Here is a 16974-nt window from a genome sequence, read left to right as displayed (position 1 = left end):
TCTGTAGCCCTCAACTCTCCCCACAGTTCCAGCTCCCAGGCCTGGCACGCGGGTGCACACAAACCCCTCTCTGTCGGGGGCAGGGAGCAGGCTGGGCTTGGGGCTCGGGGAGAAAGCCAAGGGCCCTTCCTGGAAGAGGAGCTTAGGCGCCGCAGGCTCACCCGGTGGAATGGCTGTGCCATCTGCCTCAGGAAGTACTTGGCGACCTGGACCCCCTCGTCAACGGTCAGGTTGAGGTTGGCATCGGTGAGGTGCTCCTGGATCCAGCGGGGCAGTTTCCCCCGCTTGTCGGCCCGGGCAAACCGCTGTGAGTGGGCGAGAGGGAGGATGTCAGGACCCTGGCAGGGGGAGCCCGGGCACCCTCGGCCTGGCCCACCCCATCTGGAAAACGACTGGGGGAACAGCCTGGTTGGCGGGGGCCCCAGAACCCGCACCTTGTCGGCGAAGACCATGAGGCCATAGTCAGTCTTGCCCCTGATGGCCCGACCCACACACTGGGCCGCGTGGCGCATGGCATCGAAGGTCAGAAAGTCGTTCTCTCGAATCTGGAACTGGTCCCGAAGATATTCCAGCCGCGCCTGCGGGTGCGGAGATGGGGGGGCAACGTCCCTTCCTCACACAAGTCCTAAGGAGAGGGCCCGACAGAGGCCTTCACGTCCTACCGCCCCCAGGCGCTGCTCACCTTGAGAATGCGGCTCTGGGTGTAGACATAGGGCACCCCGAACATGATGACGGCCCGGCCATAGTGGTGAACTGCGGGGCAGAGGACGGGGAGAGAGAGGGCTGACCTCGCGTGGCCCGGGAGCTCATGCTGTTTGAGTGGCTGCGCCCCAAGGGCCCTGCAGAGCACCCAGGGATGGAAGGAGGGGAGGCCCCGTGCGTGCCCAGGCTGTGGGCCGCCGGTCCCCTGGGGGAGCAGAAATGGCCAGACATCCACGCAGGCGCTTGCGGAGGGGAGAGCCTAGTCCACTCACCAAAGTCAATTCCCTCAGACACTTTGCCTCGGGCCACCGAGAGCAGGATGGCCCCACGGCCGTTCTCGCAGGCCTGGGGAGGGGAGGCCAGGACACGAGATGCGTCACCTCGGAGCTGCCTCCTCTGGCCCCTCTCCACCCTGGACTTTCCTCTTCCCCCGGTAATACCCACCTCCTGGTACTTCTCCAGGGCCACACTGGTCTCAGCCCCATCTTGGGTCTCAATAAAGAGCAGCTTGTTCCTCTGGATGTTCTCGAGGATGCCCTTAGGGAAAGACAGCAGGGAGGTCAGGCGGTGGGTTGGCAGAAGGATTAAAGGACAGGGGAGTCCTGGTTAAACTCAACTCTGCCAGATTCCCATGCAACAGACCACACCTCTCTCCCCAGGCCTCAGCTTGCCCACTGGAGACTTGGGGAGGGTGGTGGTACTGTCACTTCTTTGGAAAACCCTGTGACCCGGGGAGGGAACCAACCCTCATCCTTTGGACAAATGAACAGGCATGTGGCTCAAGATGGCCCATCGGGATGCAGGTGGTAGGCGGAGAGGCCAGGCAGGGCCAATCAGAGGCTGCCTTGAGATTTCATATTTGACACTGAAATAGATGTGTGGTACTAATCAAGGACAGATACACAGATGGACCAGTGAGACAAAACAGAGGGTCCAGAAACACACACACACCGCCCCCCCCCTGCACAGATGGTCACTTGTGCCACTCAGTGCGGGGAGCTCTTTTCAGTAAGTGGGGCTGGAGCAACTAGATTTCCATATGGGAAAAAAATGAATCTTGACCCCTGCCTTACATCATACACAAAGATAAATCTGAGGTACCTCACAGCCCTTGGATATGAAAGCTAAAACTACAAAGCGTCTAGACGGACACACAGGAGACCATCTTTGTGACCCTGGGGTAGGCAAAGTTTTCTTAAATAAGACACGAAAGGCACACAGGATGTGGTGCTCAGGTGGCTGACAGCCACTGTGTGGAAAGAGCCTGAGGACAAGACCAAGGTCTTGGCTGTGCGTGAATGAGGTTCCCACACATTGCCTGGTGCTCACATTAGACAAGTTCACTCGTCTCAGCCCAAAGCGCTTGCCCTAACTTACCCGAGAGCTGGGCCCGTGGTGCATTCAGAATCAGAAAGGACAGGGTGCCCTTCCCCCATCCACATCCTGTTGGGTTGCCAGTGCCCAGCTGTGGTGAGCCCCATTGCCCCATGACCTCACCCACATGCTCCCCAAAAGGGGCTCCTGCAGGTTCTTTGCCCCGAGCCTGTATCCAGCCTTAATTCTCCAGAACCTTCCTCTAGCGGCACAGCACCCAGCTAGAGTCACACCTGCTACCCAGTGTCTCCAAACCAAGCCATGTGTGCTGGAGAGACAGTCATGAAGTAACCCCAAAAACCCATAAGGTGGGGTGTTGTCACCTCTCCTGAGGGCCACGCCTCTGAGGAAGGGGCCCAGCGAGGCTGCTCATGTCTTAGTTCTTAACCTGGATGTTGGGAGAAGAGTGAACGCTATTTATTCTTTAAACTGTCCATCTGTGTTTTATACGTTGTCCTATCACCTATGATACATGTCACCATTTAAAACACAAGAGGAACGAAGCCAACACACAGGGGAACAGAGCCAAGAGCTGAGACAGGGGCCTTCTGTGGAGTGAGTGGCTGGGCGTACCTGCTCGTACCAGGAGGCCACGGTGCTCTCCATGTACTGGTAGCTGGTAAAGAAGGCCACGATGCCATCGGGCACCACAGCGGACATCTCCAGCAGGAGGTTTCCGTAGTTCCGGATCACCGCTGTGAGGGGTCAGAGGTTGGACTCTCTCCCGGCTTGGTTCCTCCTCCCCACTCCCTATCAGAGCGTTCCTGTCTAATGGCTTGTCTTGAACTTGGGTTCCTAAAAACCCCACTGAGGCCTCTGTAGGACTGTTCAAACATTCCGCTTTTCCTTGGGAGGATGGCACCCCCAAAGCCCTGAAGCTAGGCGTGGCCATGTGACTTGCCATAGCCGAATACAGAAAGGGCCACGTGTCACTTCCAGGTGAGAACCTTTACGAGCCAGTTCACAATTCACCATGATCCCTCCTGTCACAGCTCACCACCACAGTGATGTGTCCAATGGTGGAAGTTCCCAGCATGAGGAGACATGGGGCAGGCCCCCACCAACCCATGATGGCATGTACTGTGGGCAAGAAGTACCTCTGCCTAAAGCCACTTCGATTTGGGGGTATTTGTTACTGCATCATGACCCAGCCCACGCTGACTGCTCCACCTCCCCTCCTGGGACCCATATAAACCATCCCCTGTGGGTACCATACCGATATCTTCCCGGGTCTCAAATTTGGAGCTGATGGCCACCTGGTCGTTGCCACGGCCAATGATCTGGAGAGAGCAAGAGAGGTCATGATAAGGGAAACAGCAGCAACCGCTCCAACGTGTGAGTGCAGGTGGCCTGCTAGCGCTGTTCTAAGCTTTTTATAGACACAGTGTCATTGAATGAACCCTCAGCTACGCTGTTATCTGCATGGCGCAGATGAGTAACCTAAGGCTCACAGAAGGCGTGTTGCCCGCCCAAGGTCACACGGCAAATAAATGGCAGAGAGGGAACTGAACCGAAGTCTACCCATGTGTCTCAGCAGCAAGTACCCTCTTAGCCCGCACCGGCCTCCCGCCAGTCGGTTCAGGAAGTTGCCTCTCACCCCCAGCTCGACAGCCACTGTGCAACGCCGCCAGCAACCTCATAGAAGCACGAGGCGGTACATGGCCCATGGTCAGCACCAGTCCACAACCCCTGAAGGGCAATTCCAAAAGCAAAAACGCTCTGGAAACTCCAGATGTTTAAGTTTGGCACGAACTCCTACAGCAGCAAAACCTGCCCCGAGCCTATTCCGAGTCCTGACATATCTCCCTTAGTCTGACTCTTCGAAACGTTTGCTGAAATATGACTCTCGCTGGAGGGACTTGCCCAGACCCCACTGGCGGTGTTTCCAGTCTGGAAAATTCTCAATTCTAAAACACATCTGGGGAATTCCCTGGTGGTCCAGTAGTTAGGACTCCATGCTTTCACTGCCGAGAGCCCGGGTTCAATCCGCGATCAGGGAACTAAGAGCCCACAAGCCGCGTGGCGCGGCAAAACAAAAAACAAACAAAAAAACCCACATCTGGCCCAGGAACTTCAGATATGGAACTGAGGGCCCGTGTTACGATGTTCATTTTACAAAGAAGGGGACCAAGGCAGAGTGGAAGGGTCACTTAGCAAGGTCACAGCCAGACGATGAACCGGGCAAAGCCAAGCTAACCAAGTACCAGGCCCTGGGCCACAAAAGCCTTTCACACCCGCTATCTCACTCAGTCCCCTCAACCACCCTGGGAGATCACGGAGGGGGTGTTCCCATTTCACACATGAGAAAACTAAGGCTTGCGGCGTCGAACTCAAGCCCAGGTCTGTCTGAATCCAGAATCCCTCAGCTGCCTGAGAAGTGGCGGGGAGCGGAGGGAGGAAAGGCAGCCCTCATTCCCATCTCCCCTCCCCCATCACCTCACCCTCTCCCACGCACCATGGGGCAGAGGCAGACCCGAGCCAATGTCATGGTGAAGGTTGCCATGGTGACGGGGTGGAAGTCCAGGATCTTGGGGTAGATGTCCAGCGGGGACAGCGTCTGTACCAGGGACAGCAGGAGGGATCTTAGCAGGACTGGGCAGGAATCAGGAGTCCCCCAGTGGAGGGCTGGGGGCCAGAAGGGCCCTCACCCCAGATGTGATGATGACGGACTGGAAGCGCTCGAACACGGGTTTGATGGCCAGCGAGGCGTCCATGCAGCTGTGAGGAGCGGACAAGGGTGGTGAGTGCCAGGCTGGGGGGCCCAGGCCCCTGTGGTCCATTCACACCCCCTCTGGGGTCAGGTCTCACCTGAAGTGCAGGATGGGGTTGGCGATGGTTGGGGTCCTGTCGTCAAAGGGCTCAATGATGATGGTGAAACCTACAGGGGGCCGGTGAGATTCCCTGGGCGCCAGTCATGACCATGCCCACTAGGCCACCCCCTACCCCTGCCCCCTACTTTCTCCCTCCACCCCAGTCCTCCTCCCCTCACCTTCCTCAGTGAATGGGACCAGCCACCAGCAGCCCAAACCTAAAACCCAGGCATCTGAGTCCAAAATATACCCCAACCTGCCCACCTCTCCCCAGGGCCGACACCTGTGCAAACGTTCAGAGGACCCTGAGCCAAGAGCACCGAAGGCTCACCCCTCACTCTCCCGGGGCTGCAGGGGCCCACCCACCAACTCAAGCCAAAGTCTCGAACCTTCTCCTACCACCTGTCTGTCTAAGCCATCAGGAGGCTGGTCAGCTCTGCCTCCAAAGTCTAGCTGCCCACTTCCCCCAACCCCGGCCCAGTCCAGCCGCCATCACCTCCCACCTGGACCACTGCAGTCGCCTCCTCACTGGGCTCCCCGCCCCCACCCCTGCTCCCTTCACAGCAGCCAGAGGGACTCTGTGAAATCCTGTCAGTTCACAACTCTCCCCTGCTCAGAAGCCCCCCACACTCCTCCCAGGGTCCAGAATTGTCTGTGGGATCCTGCCACGATGACCCCCTTTCCTCCTTGCTCACGGGCCTCCTGCCTCACTTTCAAAACCACCAGGTTCATTCCACCCCGGGGCCTTTGCACTTGCCCCACTGCCTGGAAAGCTTCCCAAGGCAGCTGGCTCCATTTGGTCATTCGGAACTCAGCTCAAATGTCAGCTCCTCAGAAAAGCCACGCCGGCCATGTAGATGTTCTCCAACATGGTGACATGTTTGTTTCTCATGAAAACTATCACTTTCTGGAATCATCTTCCTTACCTGTGTCTGCATCTAGGCTCCCTGTCTTCGCAGCTAGAACGTAAGTTCTGAGAGGTCAGGAATGAGGTCTTTCTTGGTTCCTGCCACTTCCCCAGTGCTGGGCCTGGCCCATTTGTTGAACCAATAAATGAATGAATGAATCCACGTATTCATTTTCACTTAGTAAAAATTTTTGAAAAAATCAAGTCCTCTGTGCCTAGCCCTGTGCTGGGAATGCAGCAGTGACTGAGACAGCTCTGGTCCTGCCCTCTCAGGACTCACAGTCCAGTGATGGGGACACGGACCTGTCCCCACAGAGCGACCACTCTGAGTGGGCAAGGCTGGGACAGGGGAGCCTAGAGGAGGGGCCAGCCTGGGAGCCAGAAGTGGCTTCCTGGAGGAGGCGGCGGCATTTCTCCCGAGCCGAGAACTGAAGGATGAGGGGGAGACAGCTGGGGGCTGAGGAAGGTGGGGAAGGACGTTCCAAGTAAAGAATGTCAGGTGCTGGGAGACGGCGAAGTGGGGAACAGAGGAGAAAGACCGAGAGGCAAGACGGGGTGGACGGAGGGATGGACGCAGAAGGAAGCTTCCAGTGAGACTTGCTGCTGATCGGCCCTGGGGTGGGGGAGACGGACTCTCTATCCTCCTGCCAAGGCCACACCAGGCCGCAGGACATCAGGCAGGCCTGACCTAGTTTCCTGGATAGAGGAGTAATCCCCAGGGATCAGACTGAGCCCTTGGCCAGCTTAACGCTGAGGACGCGGAGGGAATGCTCCCCTCTCCCCGGCTGGAAATCTGACCATCCTCCTCGACTCCTCTCCCCCAGGCCCCGCACGACCAGGCACCAAGTCCCGGCCTCTTTAGCTCCACATCTCTCTCCAGCCCCTCCTTTTCTCTCCTCCCGCACTGGCCCAGCCTCTGCCAGAAGAATCATTCTAAAGCACAAATCTGACCCTGCCTCTCCCTTGCCCAGAACCGGCCATGGCTCCCCAGTGCCACTGGGAGCAGCATGACCAACCCCTTACCCACCCCCCAGCGTGAGCAGACCCCACAGAACTTCTCCGGCTGCATCTCATGCCGCTGCCCGCCCCCATACTTCTCCACTCTGCAGCCAGAGGGAACCTTCGAACACGCAAATCTGAGCGCGAGGCTCGCTCACTCGAGAGCTCTTCGTGGCTCCCCGCTGCCCTCAAACTAAAGCCCAAACTCCCGAGCCCAACCCTACGAGGTCCCGCCTGTCCAAGTCCCAGGGGCAACCCTCTAGGCTCTGCCAGATCCCGATTCCGGCTGCCGGGGGCCGGCAGAGGCAGGGAGAGGTGAGCTCACCCTTGGCGTAGGTGCTGACGAGCGTGGCAAAGTTAGCCAGGAGGGTGAGAGGGGAGAAGTCAGCGAGGTCCGCGATCTCCAAGGTGTGCAGGAGGGAGCGCAGGCGCTCGGCGCAGAACCTGGCGGGGTGGCAGGATGGGCTGAGGGAAGGCAGCGGGCCCCAGAGTCCCCTCCTCGCCCTCAGAGGACGTGGTCACGCACCGTCTCCCCAGCCGCCTGGCAGTTCCGTGAGGGCAGGGCCTGGGTCTGTGTCAGTCACCTCTGTGTCCCCACCTTGTACAACTGCATGTCCCACGGGGCCACAGCCCACAGAGTCGCGCGGTCATGTCACGTGAGGTCACACTCTCACACGCAGGTTCTCGGTCAAAAGGGGCGACCCAGCATCCCACGGTCACAACACGAATCCCGCACGGCCACACCGTCATACCCTCACGCCCAGAACCTCTCGCAACGTCTCAGTCACACTCGCCACCCTCGGTGACACTCACAGCGTCGGAGTCCCACACGCTCACAGAGGACAACCTGCCACCCCCTCACAGAGCCGTACACGCAAGGCCACCCAGCTGGAGGCTCCCACCCCTCGGGGACGGGCGGCGGAGCAGCAGAACCTGGCTTTGGAGACAGGCAGACGGTCACGTTGAAAACCGGCCTCCTGAGCCTCCCTCCTTCAAGCCTGTCTTCTCCACCCCCAGGCTCGATCAGGTGCCCCCCCTCTGTGTTCCCTCAGCCCCCAGGACTCCCCCGTCCCAGCCCTGGGTTGGCCCTATCTGGGACAGGTCTGTCTCCCCAGCTGAACTGTGAGCCCCAGGAGGGCAGGGCCAGGGCTGTCTCAGTCATCACTGTGTCCCCAGCACAGTGCAGGCACTCAGAACGTGTACCACGTGGCTAACTAAGATCCCCTCTGTCCTCACAAGCCTCTCGGCTGGGGGAGAAAGTTGAAGCCACACCGAGGGCTCCCCACCCCCTCAGAGGCACAGCAGCCAGGAGCTTTGGAGCCCCACAGGCCGGGCTTCGAGTCACAATTGCCATATGCAGTGCTGTGTGGCCCTGGGCAATGGCTTCTCCTCTGCGAGACACAGCGTCCTCATCTGCAGCACAAGGCAAGGACACTGTGTTGACAGTTTTTTTTTTTTTTTTGGCCGCGTGGCATGTGGGATCTTAGTTCCCCAACCAGGGATCAAACCTGTGCCCCCTGCAGTGGAAGGGCAGAGTCGTAACCACTGCACTGGACCGCGAGGGAAGGAGGACACTGTACTGAGATTCCATGGGATGTGGACCGTAAAGCACTTAGCTCATCATCAGTGCTCTAGACCGGGTAGGTTCCTGGCATCACTGCTCTGTCATTTAACCACCCCCGGAGGGACCTCCCTGGTGGTGCAGTGCTTAAGAATCCGCCTGCCAACGCAGGGGACACGGGTTCAAGCCCTGGGCCAGGAAGATCCCATATGCTGCAGAGCAACTAAGTCCGTGCGCCACAACTACTGAGCCTGCGCTCTAGAGCCCACAAGCCACAACTACTGAGCCCGCGTGCCACAACTACTGAAGCCCGTGGGCCTAGAGCCCGTGCTCCGCAACAAGAGAAGCCACTGCAATGAGAAGCCCGTGCACCGCAACGAAGAGTAGCCCCCACTCCTCCAAAAAGGAAGAAACTGAGGTTCAGAGAAAACCAATGACTTATGCAAAACAGCAAAGGAAAAGCACAGGAAACTCCATCCCCACTCCCAGGTCCATTCACTGCCTGCCCTGTTATGGGGAGACTGACCCTGCCCCCCCAGATTGCACTGAGGGGCTGCTCCGGCCCACAGGCTGGGGGCCGGGGTTGCGGGGGGGACAATGAGAGGCACTGAAGGGAGGAGACAGGGGTCTGGGCGGAGGGTCCCATTTTCTCCCAGCTCCCACTCCGCTGAGCCTCATCAGAAGCCCCTCTCCAGGGCCGCTCCCTCCCCTTCCCCTATGGCCTGGGGCGGGAATACCTCTGACCTCTAGCAAGGGCCCAGGGGCCTCCTCACCCGTCAGCTCCTCCACCCTGCCCGCCCCCCTGTACACAGCCCCTCCATCCAACTCTCCTCAGGTAAATTCTCTGATCGAGCCACGTGTCGCTTGCCAGGCCCCTGTCCCACCAGGGTCCCAGGACCAGCTCACAGACCTGCCCGCTCTGACCCACGAGTGTACACACGCACCGCCCCCTCCCCACTCTTCCCTTACTCCTAATACTGACGACACGGTGACCCCAGGCCACAGGCTGGGAGGACAAGGCTCAGCGAGTGCCCAGGGCTGGCCTCACCACCCCCTCCGCCCCTCGCAGGGACCCACCCACCCAGCCTCGGGGGCCGCACCTGAGGGGCTTGCGCTGGATGCACACGCGCTGGGCCAGGCCACTCAGGAAGGCGGGTGGGCTCTCCTGCACCACGTGCTGCACGCGCAGCCGCCACTTGACGTACTCCAGCAGCCGCCGCAGGAAGCCCAGGAAGTGCTCGGCCGTGCGGATGGAGCCTGGCACCGCCTCTGCGGGAAGAGGGGCTCAGCCAGGCGCCGCTGGGGGTCCAAGCGGCAGGGGTGCGGGGGGCGCGGGGGCGGGCGGCGGCTCACCCTGCAGCACCTCGTCGGGCAGCACGGGGTTGGCCAGGTGGGCGTCGGTCTCCCGGGCGGCGCTGGCCTCCCGCAGCCCCTCCACCAGGCGCCGGTACTCGTCCCGGAGACGCTGCTCGTCCGTCTCCTTGATCCTGCGGGGAGACCGGGTGTGGGCAGAGCTGGGGACACTTGCGGGGCAGGTCAGGCGCCAGGGCCTACCGGCCGCAGCATCCCCACCTGAGCACCGTCTTCTGCAGGGTCTCCAGGTTGCCCTGGCACCGATCCAGGGTCCGGCGGGTGAGGTTGACACTCATGGAGTCGATGCAGACATTGTCTGGAGGAGAGTGGGCAGCGGGCTGGGCTCAGGCAGGTGGACGGAGCGGCCGCCTGAGGGGCTGGCATCGCCTCCCTGCCCTGGCCCCCTCCTCACCAATGTTGTGGGCCTCATCGAAGACGACGACGGCCTTGCGGGCCAGCTCCTTGGACACCAGGTCGGCAATCTTGGGGTCCAGGAGGTAGTGGTAGCTGTAGACCACCACGTTGGCGTGCAGGATCTGGGGGCCAAGGCGGGCAGGGTCACCCGGGGCCATCTGCCAGCACCCAGCCCTGGGGGCCTGCCACCGCCGTCCACAGCACGATGCCACATCACTGCCCCGCAGGCCCACAGAGGCGAGGTGAGGCAAGAGACACAGGCAGATGGACAGACAGACACAGACGGGCAGGCAGAGGTGAGGCAAGACAGACACAGGCAAGGCAAAAATACATATAAGCAAACGGATAGAGACTGACAAACAGATACAGGCACAGACCAGTAGGGAGATCTAGGCGGGCAGGCAGACAGACAGATGGGCAGGCAGCCTGTAACCCTCACACACGCCCCTCTGCCCGACTCCTGCTGGCCTCCTCACTGAGTATCGGGCAAGGAAGTATGGGCACCAGCCCTGGCGCTGCCCCACGGCCTTCAGGTCGTCCAGGTTGTAGATGCCAGCGGGGAGGGGCACCTGGCGCCCATGGACATCAAATTCCTATGGGTGAGAGGGTACCTAGGGGTCAGGGAGGTTGGCCGTTGCTAGCAGTCCCGCCCTCCCTCTCTCACCGCTGCCCCGCAGGCACCTCATAGAAGCGGCAGTGGGGCAGGCTGGGGTCCCGCTGGTACTGTGCCCTTATGTAGGAGGCCGTGAGGCTGTGGCATTTTCCATCGACGTCCTTCCCAAAGCGCAGGGGCGTCACCTGAGGGGCCAGGGAGCATCTTAGCACCGAGACAGGCTGAGCGGCCCAACCACTCCTCGAATCCGGGGCTCAACAACACCTAACGGCTAGGTGGGATAGGAGGCCATCCTGTTCCAACCGGGGTGAGACTCGGACATTTGTGGAAAACTCGAACCTCAATCTGCTTTGTTATTATACAGTTAAGACACCTGGGAACTTACTGCAGGGATGCAAGAGTGGTACAGTTGTTAGGCTCTTATTCTTTTTAAAATGTTAACCCCTATATAATGCCAATTACATCTCAATTTTTCAAAATATTAAGGCTTGAAGATTCTTTAGCATGTAGATGAAGGATAACTGCTTTATCTTTTTTTTGTGGCCGTGCCGCACGGCATGTGGGATCTTAATTCTCCAACTAGGGATCGACCTGCATTGGGAGGGGAGTCCTGCTATATCTTTTAAAATGCTAAAACAGCCAGAACTTTGGCAAGGTCCAAGAATCAGAGGAGGCTGTGATCGCAGTTTGTGAGAACCTGCCTTACGTTTGCCCTGCTCCGAACCCTCTGAGGCTCCACTGGTGGCACCGTCACAGCCCAGGGCTCCCTCTCCTCAGAACAAAACCTTTCCCTCACCAAAGGGAAGGCTCTGAGGCTGCTGACCCCTCCCTCTCCCTTTCCATCAGTTGCCAAGGCTTTTTTTTTTTTTAAAGTCTTTACTGAATTTGTTACAATATTGCTTCTCTTTTATGTTTCTTGATTTTTTGTCTGCCAGGCATGTGGGATCTTAGCCCCCCGACCAGGGATCGAACCCGTACCCCTGCATTGGAAGGCGAAGTCTCAACCACTGGACCACCAGGGAAGTCCCTAGTTGCCAAGGCTTATACTACTTCTTTCCCTTTCTTAAATGCCTTTACATTTTATTTTTTTTTAATTAGGTAATACAAATACATCATATGGGACTTCCCTGGTGGTCCAGTGGGTAAGACTCCGTGCTCCCGATGCAGGGAGCCCGGGGTTCTAATCCGGGTCCGGGAACAAGATCCTGCATGCCACACTAAGAGTTTGCATGCCACAACTAAGGAGCCGGCAAGCCCTGACTAAGAGTCCACATACCTCAACTAAGAAGCCCACACGCCACAACTAAGATTCCTCACGCCGCAACTAGTAAGTCCTCATGCTACAACTAAGAGTTCGCATGCCTCAACTAAGAAGTTGGCATGCCGCGACTAAAGATCCCACATGCCGCAACAAAGATCCCACATGCCGCGACTAAAGATCCCACATGCCGCAACGAAGATCCCACGTGCTGCAACTAAGACCCGGCGCAGCCAAAAATAAACAAACAAATAAATAAACAATAAATACCAAAAACAAATCACATAAAAAAAACAAATACATTGGGCTTCCCTGGTGGCGCAGTGGTTAAGAATCCGCCTGTCAATGCAGGGGACACAGGTTCGCGCCCTGGTCCGGGAAGATCCCACATGCCACAGAGCAACTAAGCCCGTGAGCCACAACTACTGAGCCTGCGCTCTAGAGCCCATGAGCCACAACTACTGAAGCCCGCGCGCCTAGAGTCCGTGCTCCACAACAAGGGAAGCCACCGCAATGAGAAGCCCGTGCACTGCAACGAAGAGTAGCTCCCACTCGCCGCAACTAGAGAAAGCCTGCGTCCAGCAACAAAGACCCAACTCAGCCAAAAATAAATAATAAATAAATTTATTAAGAAAAAATACATTGTACAAGGTATACAATGTTAAGTGTCATATATGCTCCCACAGAAAAGTATTTTAAAACTATGAAACCTTTATCTAGGATTGAAGCAGAGACCCAATGGCAAATGTATTTTGAAGAACTAAATTCAATCCAAATGAAAACTACAGCTATGCTTTTAAATCCTTCCAAGGCAGCAGGCATGTGGAGCGACAAAACCAAGATGGAATTATCTGTCACAATCTTTAGCATTATCCAGGTCACTATATATCTCTGGAGACAACTAAGATACCATCCTGACATACAGCAGAATACTACTTATACACGTATCACATTTCCAGAAAATCTAATCCAGTTAATTAATTCTCAACTTCTCACTTTCCTAAGGGGGACAGAACCACCACCTGAGCGTGTTCTGGGCACACGCATACATCCATTTACTACATGGTTCCTCTTCATTTATGCCTCTAAACTTAAAATCATAATTTAAACTTTTGTTTAAAAGAAAGCATCTTGAAATTTTGCTCCAGAGTCTGTGGAAGCTTTCATATACCCCAATCCTCCTTGCTATCAGGTAACAAAGGCTGAATAGAGTTACATTCCTTAATTCCACATAGCAACAGCAGGATGGCACAAAGTCGGCTGTCCAAAAAGAAAGAGGCAGGGATATTTTTGCACTACAGCATCACCAAGAATGGGAAAGATTCCCATCCACAGGTTTAAACACAGTGCTGGGGTGCCACTGCTCTTCAGCCATCATCCACCATCTGTATTATTTCTCATACATTCTTACAAATAGCATTACATAATGTATATTCCAGGACTTCCCTGGCGGCGCAGTGGTTAAGACTCCACACTCCCAATGCAGGGGGCCCGGATTCGATCCCGGGTCAGGGAACTGGATCCCACATGCATGCCGCAGCTGAGAGTTCACATGCCACAACTAAGGAGCCCACGAGCCACAACTGGGGAGCCCACATGCCACAACTAAAGAGCTGGTGAGCCACAAGTAAGGAACCCACATGCCACAACCAAGACCTGGCACAATCAAATAAATTATGTAACCGAAAAATAAATAAATAAATAAATAAATAAATAAATAAATAAATAAATAAATAAATACACACACACCCATACACACACATACACACACACATATATATATATATATATGAAAATAAAAAATACATTCTTGGAATATATTATACCACACTAAAGAATTACCATACTAAAGCACTTAAAACCGTGCCTGGAGCTCAGTGACCCCAATGGTTTTGTAACTTAATGATAACAACTATTTTTCTATGTATCATATATTAATATTTATTAATAGCACTATAATTTCTAATTTTTTTTTTTTTTTTTGGCTGTGCCGTGTGGCTTGTGGGATCTTAGTTCCCTGACCAGGGATCGAACCCGTGTCCCCTTCAGTGGAAGCGCAGAATCCTAACCACTGGACCGCCAGGGAATTCCCCATAATTCCTAACATTCTTTTAGCTCTTCATACATGTGAAGGGCTATACATGCATTATCTTGCCCAATCTTTTTTTTATTATTGAAATATAATTGATATATGACATTATAGATCAGTTTCAGGTAAACAACATGATTCGATACTTGTATATGTAGGGAAACGACTACCACCATAAGCCTAGTTAACATCCATCACCATACATAGTTACAATTTTTTTTCTTATGATGAGAACTTTTAAGATCTACTCTTTTAGAAACTTTCAAATATACAATACAGTATATGACTTACAGTCACCATGCTGTACAGCTGTCCCTCAATATCCAAGGGGGAATTGGTTCCAGGTCCGCCCCGTGGATACCAAAATGAACAGATGCTCAAGTCCCTTACATAAAGTGGCGTAGCACAGTTGGCCCTCCCTATCTGCAGGTTCTGCATCCACAGATACGAAGGGTCAACTGTACGTTATGTAACTTATTTATCTTATAACTAGAAGTCTGTACTTTTTGACCCCTTCACCCATTTCGCCCAACCCCACCCCCTTGCCCAATCTTATCAACAACTGTATGAAGCAGGTGATTAATTATCCCCATTTTACAGAAAGGAGGACTGAGGCCCAGAGAGCAGAAACCACCTATGCAAGAGTATATAGCTAGTACATTTCAGAATCAGGAAACCAGGCCTGCCAGCCTCCAGGAGCTGCCTTTCTAACTTCTCTCAGGCTGGGGAAAGTGGGAAGTCTCCCCAGAGGAGGTGTGCCTGGGCCATGAACGATGAGTCGGCATTGGATGAGTGAGAAGAGAATTCTGTGCATGGCACCTGCACATCTCCCTGAGATGTCTGGTCTGGGTGGGGATCTAGGACTCCTGGTTGGATGGAAGAGTTTCCTCCACCCTGAGGCTTAGGGCGAGGGGAGGAATGGGCACTCACCTCGGGATGAATGCACAGGTTCTTTCGGGAGCTCAGAGCCAGCCCCAAAAACGACAGCTTCTCGCCCTCCTGTTTCTCATAGAAGTTGAGTAACTTTCGAAGCTCTTCAATCACCTGTTCCAGTTGATAAGGGGGTGGGGGGGGGGACTTGGCCTCAATGAAAGCCCCAGCCCCTTCCCCAGCTTCCCACAGGCCCCCAAAGCTATGACGGCAACCGCCAGGGGGACCGCTGGGTTAGGGGACGGTGAGGGGCACTGGGACTGGTCCCAGGCTCACCTTCTCAATCTCAGGCACAGTCCTCGAGCAGTAGATGAGTTTAGTCACCTCCAGTGGATACGCCTGCCGACGACAATGGGTTCAGCCTCGGCCCCTGTCCAGCCTCCTCCCTCTTCCCCCCTCCTCGGGCCCAGGGGGTCACTTACCCGCTGGTACGCCATGATCAGGGCCAACAGGGACACTGTCTTCCCAGTGCCTGAGGGCATCTCCAGGACTCCATGACCCTGCGTGATCCGGGCAGGAGGGACAAGACACAGGCTCTCAGAACTTCAGGGACACAAACTCTGGGAAACCACCCCCGCCCCGAAATGCCACCATCTTGGAATAGCAGGACAACACAGCAGTTAAGAGTCTGGGCCCTAGGGGCAGTGGATTTGAACCCCGCTTCTGCCACTTTTGTTGAGTGGTCTTAGGCAAGACCTCTCAACCTCTCTGGGGCCTCAGGATCCTCATCTCTAAAAATGGGCCTAAAAAGCTCTTCTTCATAGCATGACTATGAGGATTAGTGAGAAACTGGGGGTTAAATATTTAGTACAGTGTCTGATATGTAGTGAGCCTTTTTTGTTTTAATTTGGCAAGCACCTCCACAGCACTTACTCTGTGCCTGGAACTATTACGAAGTGTCTTACATCAGGGTTTCTCAACCTCGACTCTCTTGACATTTTGCGGCCGGATAATATTTGTGAGGGGGCTGTCCTGTGCACTGTATGATATTTAGCAACATCTGTGGCCTCTACGTACTAGATGCCAGTAGCACCACCACTCCACTAGTACTGACAATGAGGAATGTCTCCAGACATTGCCGAATGTCCTCTGGGGGTCAAAATGGTCCCCAGTTGAGAACCTCTGCCTTACTTAGTGAATTAACCCCTACTGCCCTCATATTAAGCTGAGGTAGGTACTACTACTATGCCCATTTTACAAAGGTGAAAACTGTGGAACTGGGAGATTAAGTGATTTACCCGAGGACACACAGCTGTGGGTAGTCGATTCCAAAGTCTCTATATTCCTAAGCCAACCACTGAGCAGCTTAGCCTTTGACAAGTGTCAGCTGCTGCTATTATTAACTATTATTATTTGAGATAACAGGAAATTTGGCAGCGCTGGCTTCCCAAGGACCTCAGATTTCTAAACTCCAGACGTCCTGCAATCTCAGTCTTAGACGCACGTGCGGCAGCCCCCGCTGTCAGATGGGCAGCAGGGGGGCCGGCCCACCCACCTTGGCATCCAGCGTGCGTTTGAGCTCCAGCATGTAGGAGAACTGCTCCGGGTAGATGTAGTCGTATGGGAAGTAGACCAGCAGCCCGTCCACGTTGAGCCTGGCGGCGGGAGCTGCCGGGTCAGTCCCCCGTCCCCTCAGCCCCTCTCCAGCCTCCACACTCCCCTGCCGTCGAGCCGAGAGGGGTTACCGGCCCGCTGCCTCCCCCCCGGATATCCCCCAGTTCTCCAGAAGTCTCCGGGTCCCTTCGGCATCTCGTCTCTGACCATCCCCGTTACCGCCCCGTGGGTCCCCGCGGCTATCCCTACCCCTCCCCTTCAGCCTCCCCTCGCCCCGCCGGGACCCGAGGCCTGCCCACTGGCCCCTGCATCTTCCAGACCCCCAACGCCCGCTCGCGAGCCGCGAACCCAGGCCCCCCTCTCACTTCATGGCGCAGGTCGCGGCTTGAAGCGGCGTCGGCCCGCCTCCC

At 55.9% G+C, this 16974-nt stretch overlaps 1 protein-coding gene and 1 non-coding gene across 2 annotated transcripts in view; both read right to left on the bottom strand.

The window, feature by feature from the left end:
* The window catches only part of ERCC2 (ERCC excision repair 2, TFIIH core complex helicase subunit), a 19067-nt gene extending 2093 nt beyond the window's left edge, over positions 1–16974 (bottom strand). The window contains exons 1-22 of the mRNA XM_059906001.1: positions 16930–16974; positions 16506–16605; positions 15433–15510; positions 15287–15349; positions 15011–15124; positions 10802–10918; positions 10597–10713; positions 10119–10242; positions 9926–10022; positions 9707–9840; positions 9454–9622; positions 7118–7236; positions 4885–4954; positions 4725–4794; positions 4532–4633; positions 3293–3356; positions 2650–2771; positions 1147–1239; positions 975–1047; positions 683–753; positions 435–578; positions 162–305 (exon numbers count right to left, since the gene is read on the bottom strand). Of these exons, the coding sequence (XP_059761984.1) occupies positions 162–305; positions 435–578; positions 683–753; positions 975–1047; positions 1147–1239; positions 2650–2771; positions 3293–3356; positions 4532–4633; positions 4725–4794; positions 4885–4954; positions 7118–7236; positions 9454–9622; positions 9707–9840; positions 9926–10022; positions 10119–10242; positions 10597–10713; positions 10802–10918; positions 15011–15124; positions 15287–15349; positions 15433–15510; positions 16506–16605; positions 16930–16934 (2190 nt within the window). The 5' untranslated portion in view covers positions 16935–16974. The remainder of the gene's footprint in view (positions 1–161; positions 306–434; positions 579–682; positions 754–974; positions 1048–1146; positions 1240–2649; positions 2772–3292; positions 3357–4531; positions 4634–4724; positions 4795–4884; positions 4955–7117; positions 7237–9453; positions 9623–9706; positions 9841–9925; positions 10023–10118; positions 10243–10596; positions 10714–10801; positions 10919–15010; positions 15125–15286; positions 15350–15432; positions 15511–16505; positions 16606–16929) is intronic.
* LOC132354456 (small nucleolar RNA SNORA46) lies at positions 13204–13342 on the bottom strand. The gene has a single exon (XR_009499318.1). It is a non-coding gene; the product is annotated as a small nucleolar RNA SNORA46 (small nucleolar RNA).

This window comes from Balaenoptera ricei, chromosome 19, assembly GCF_028023285.1.
Source record: "Balaenoptera ricei isolate mBalRic1 chromosome 19, mBalRic1.hap2, whole genome shotgun sequence".
Taxonomy (NCBI): Eukaryota; Metazoa; Chordata; class Mammalia; order Artiodactyla; family Balaenopteridae; genus Balaenoptera; species Balaenoptera ricei.
The sequence above is the reverse complement of the archived record's forward strand: the minus strand, read 5'-3'. Positions and strand labels throughout refer to the sequence as shown.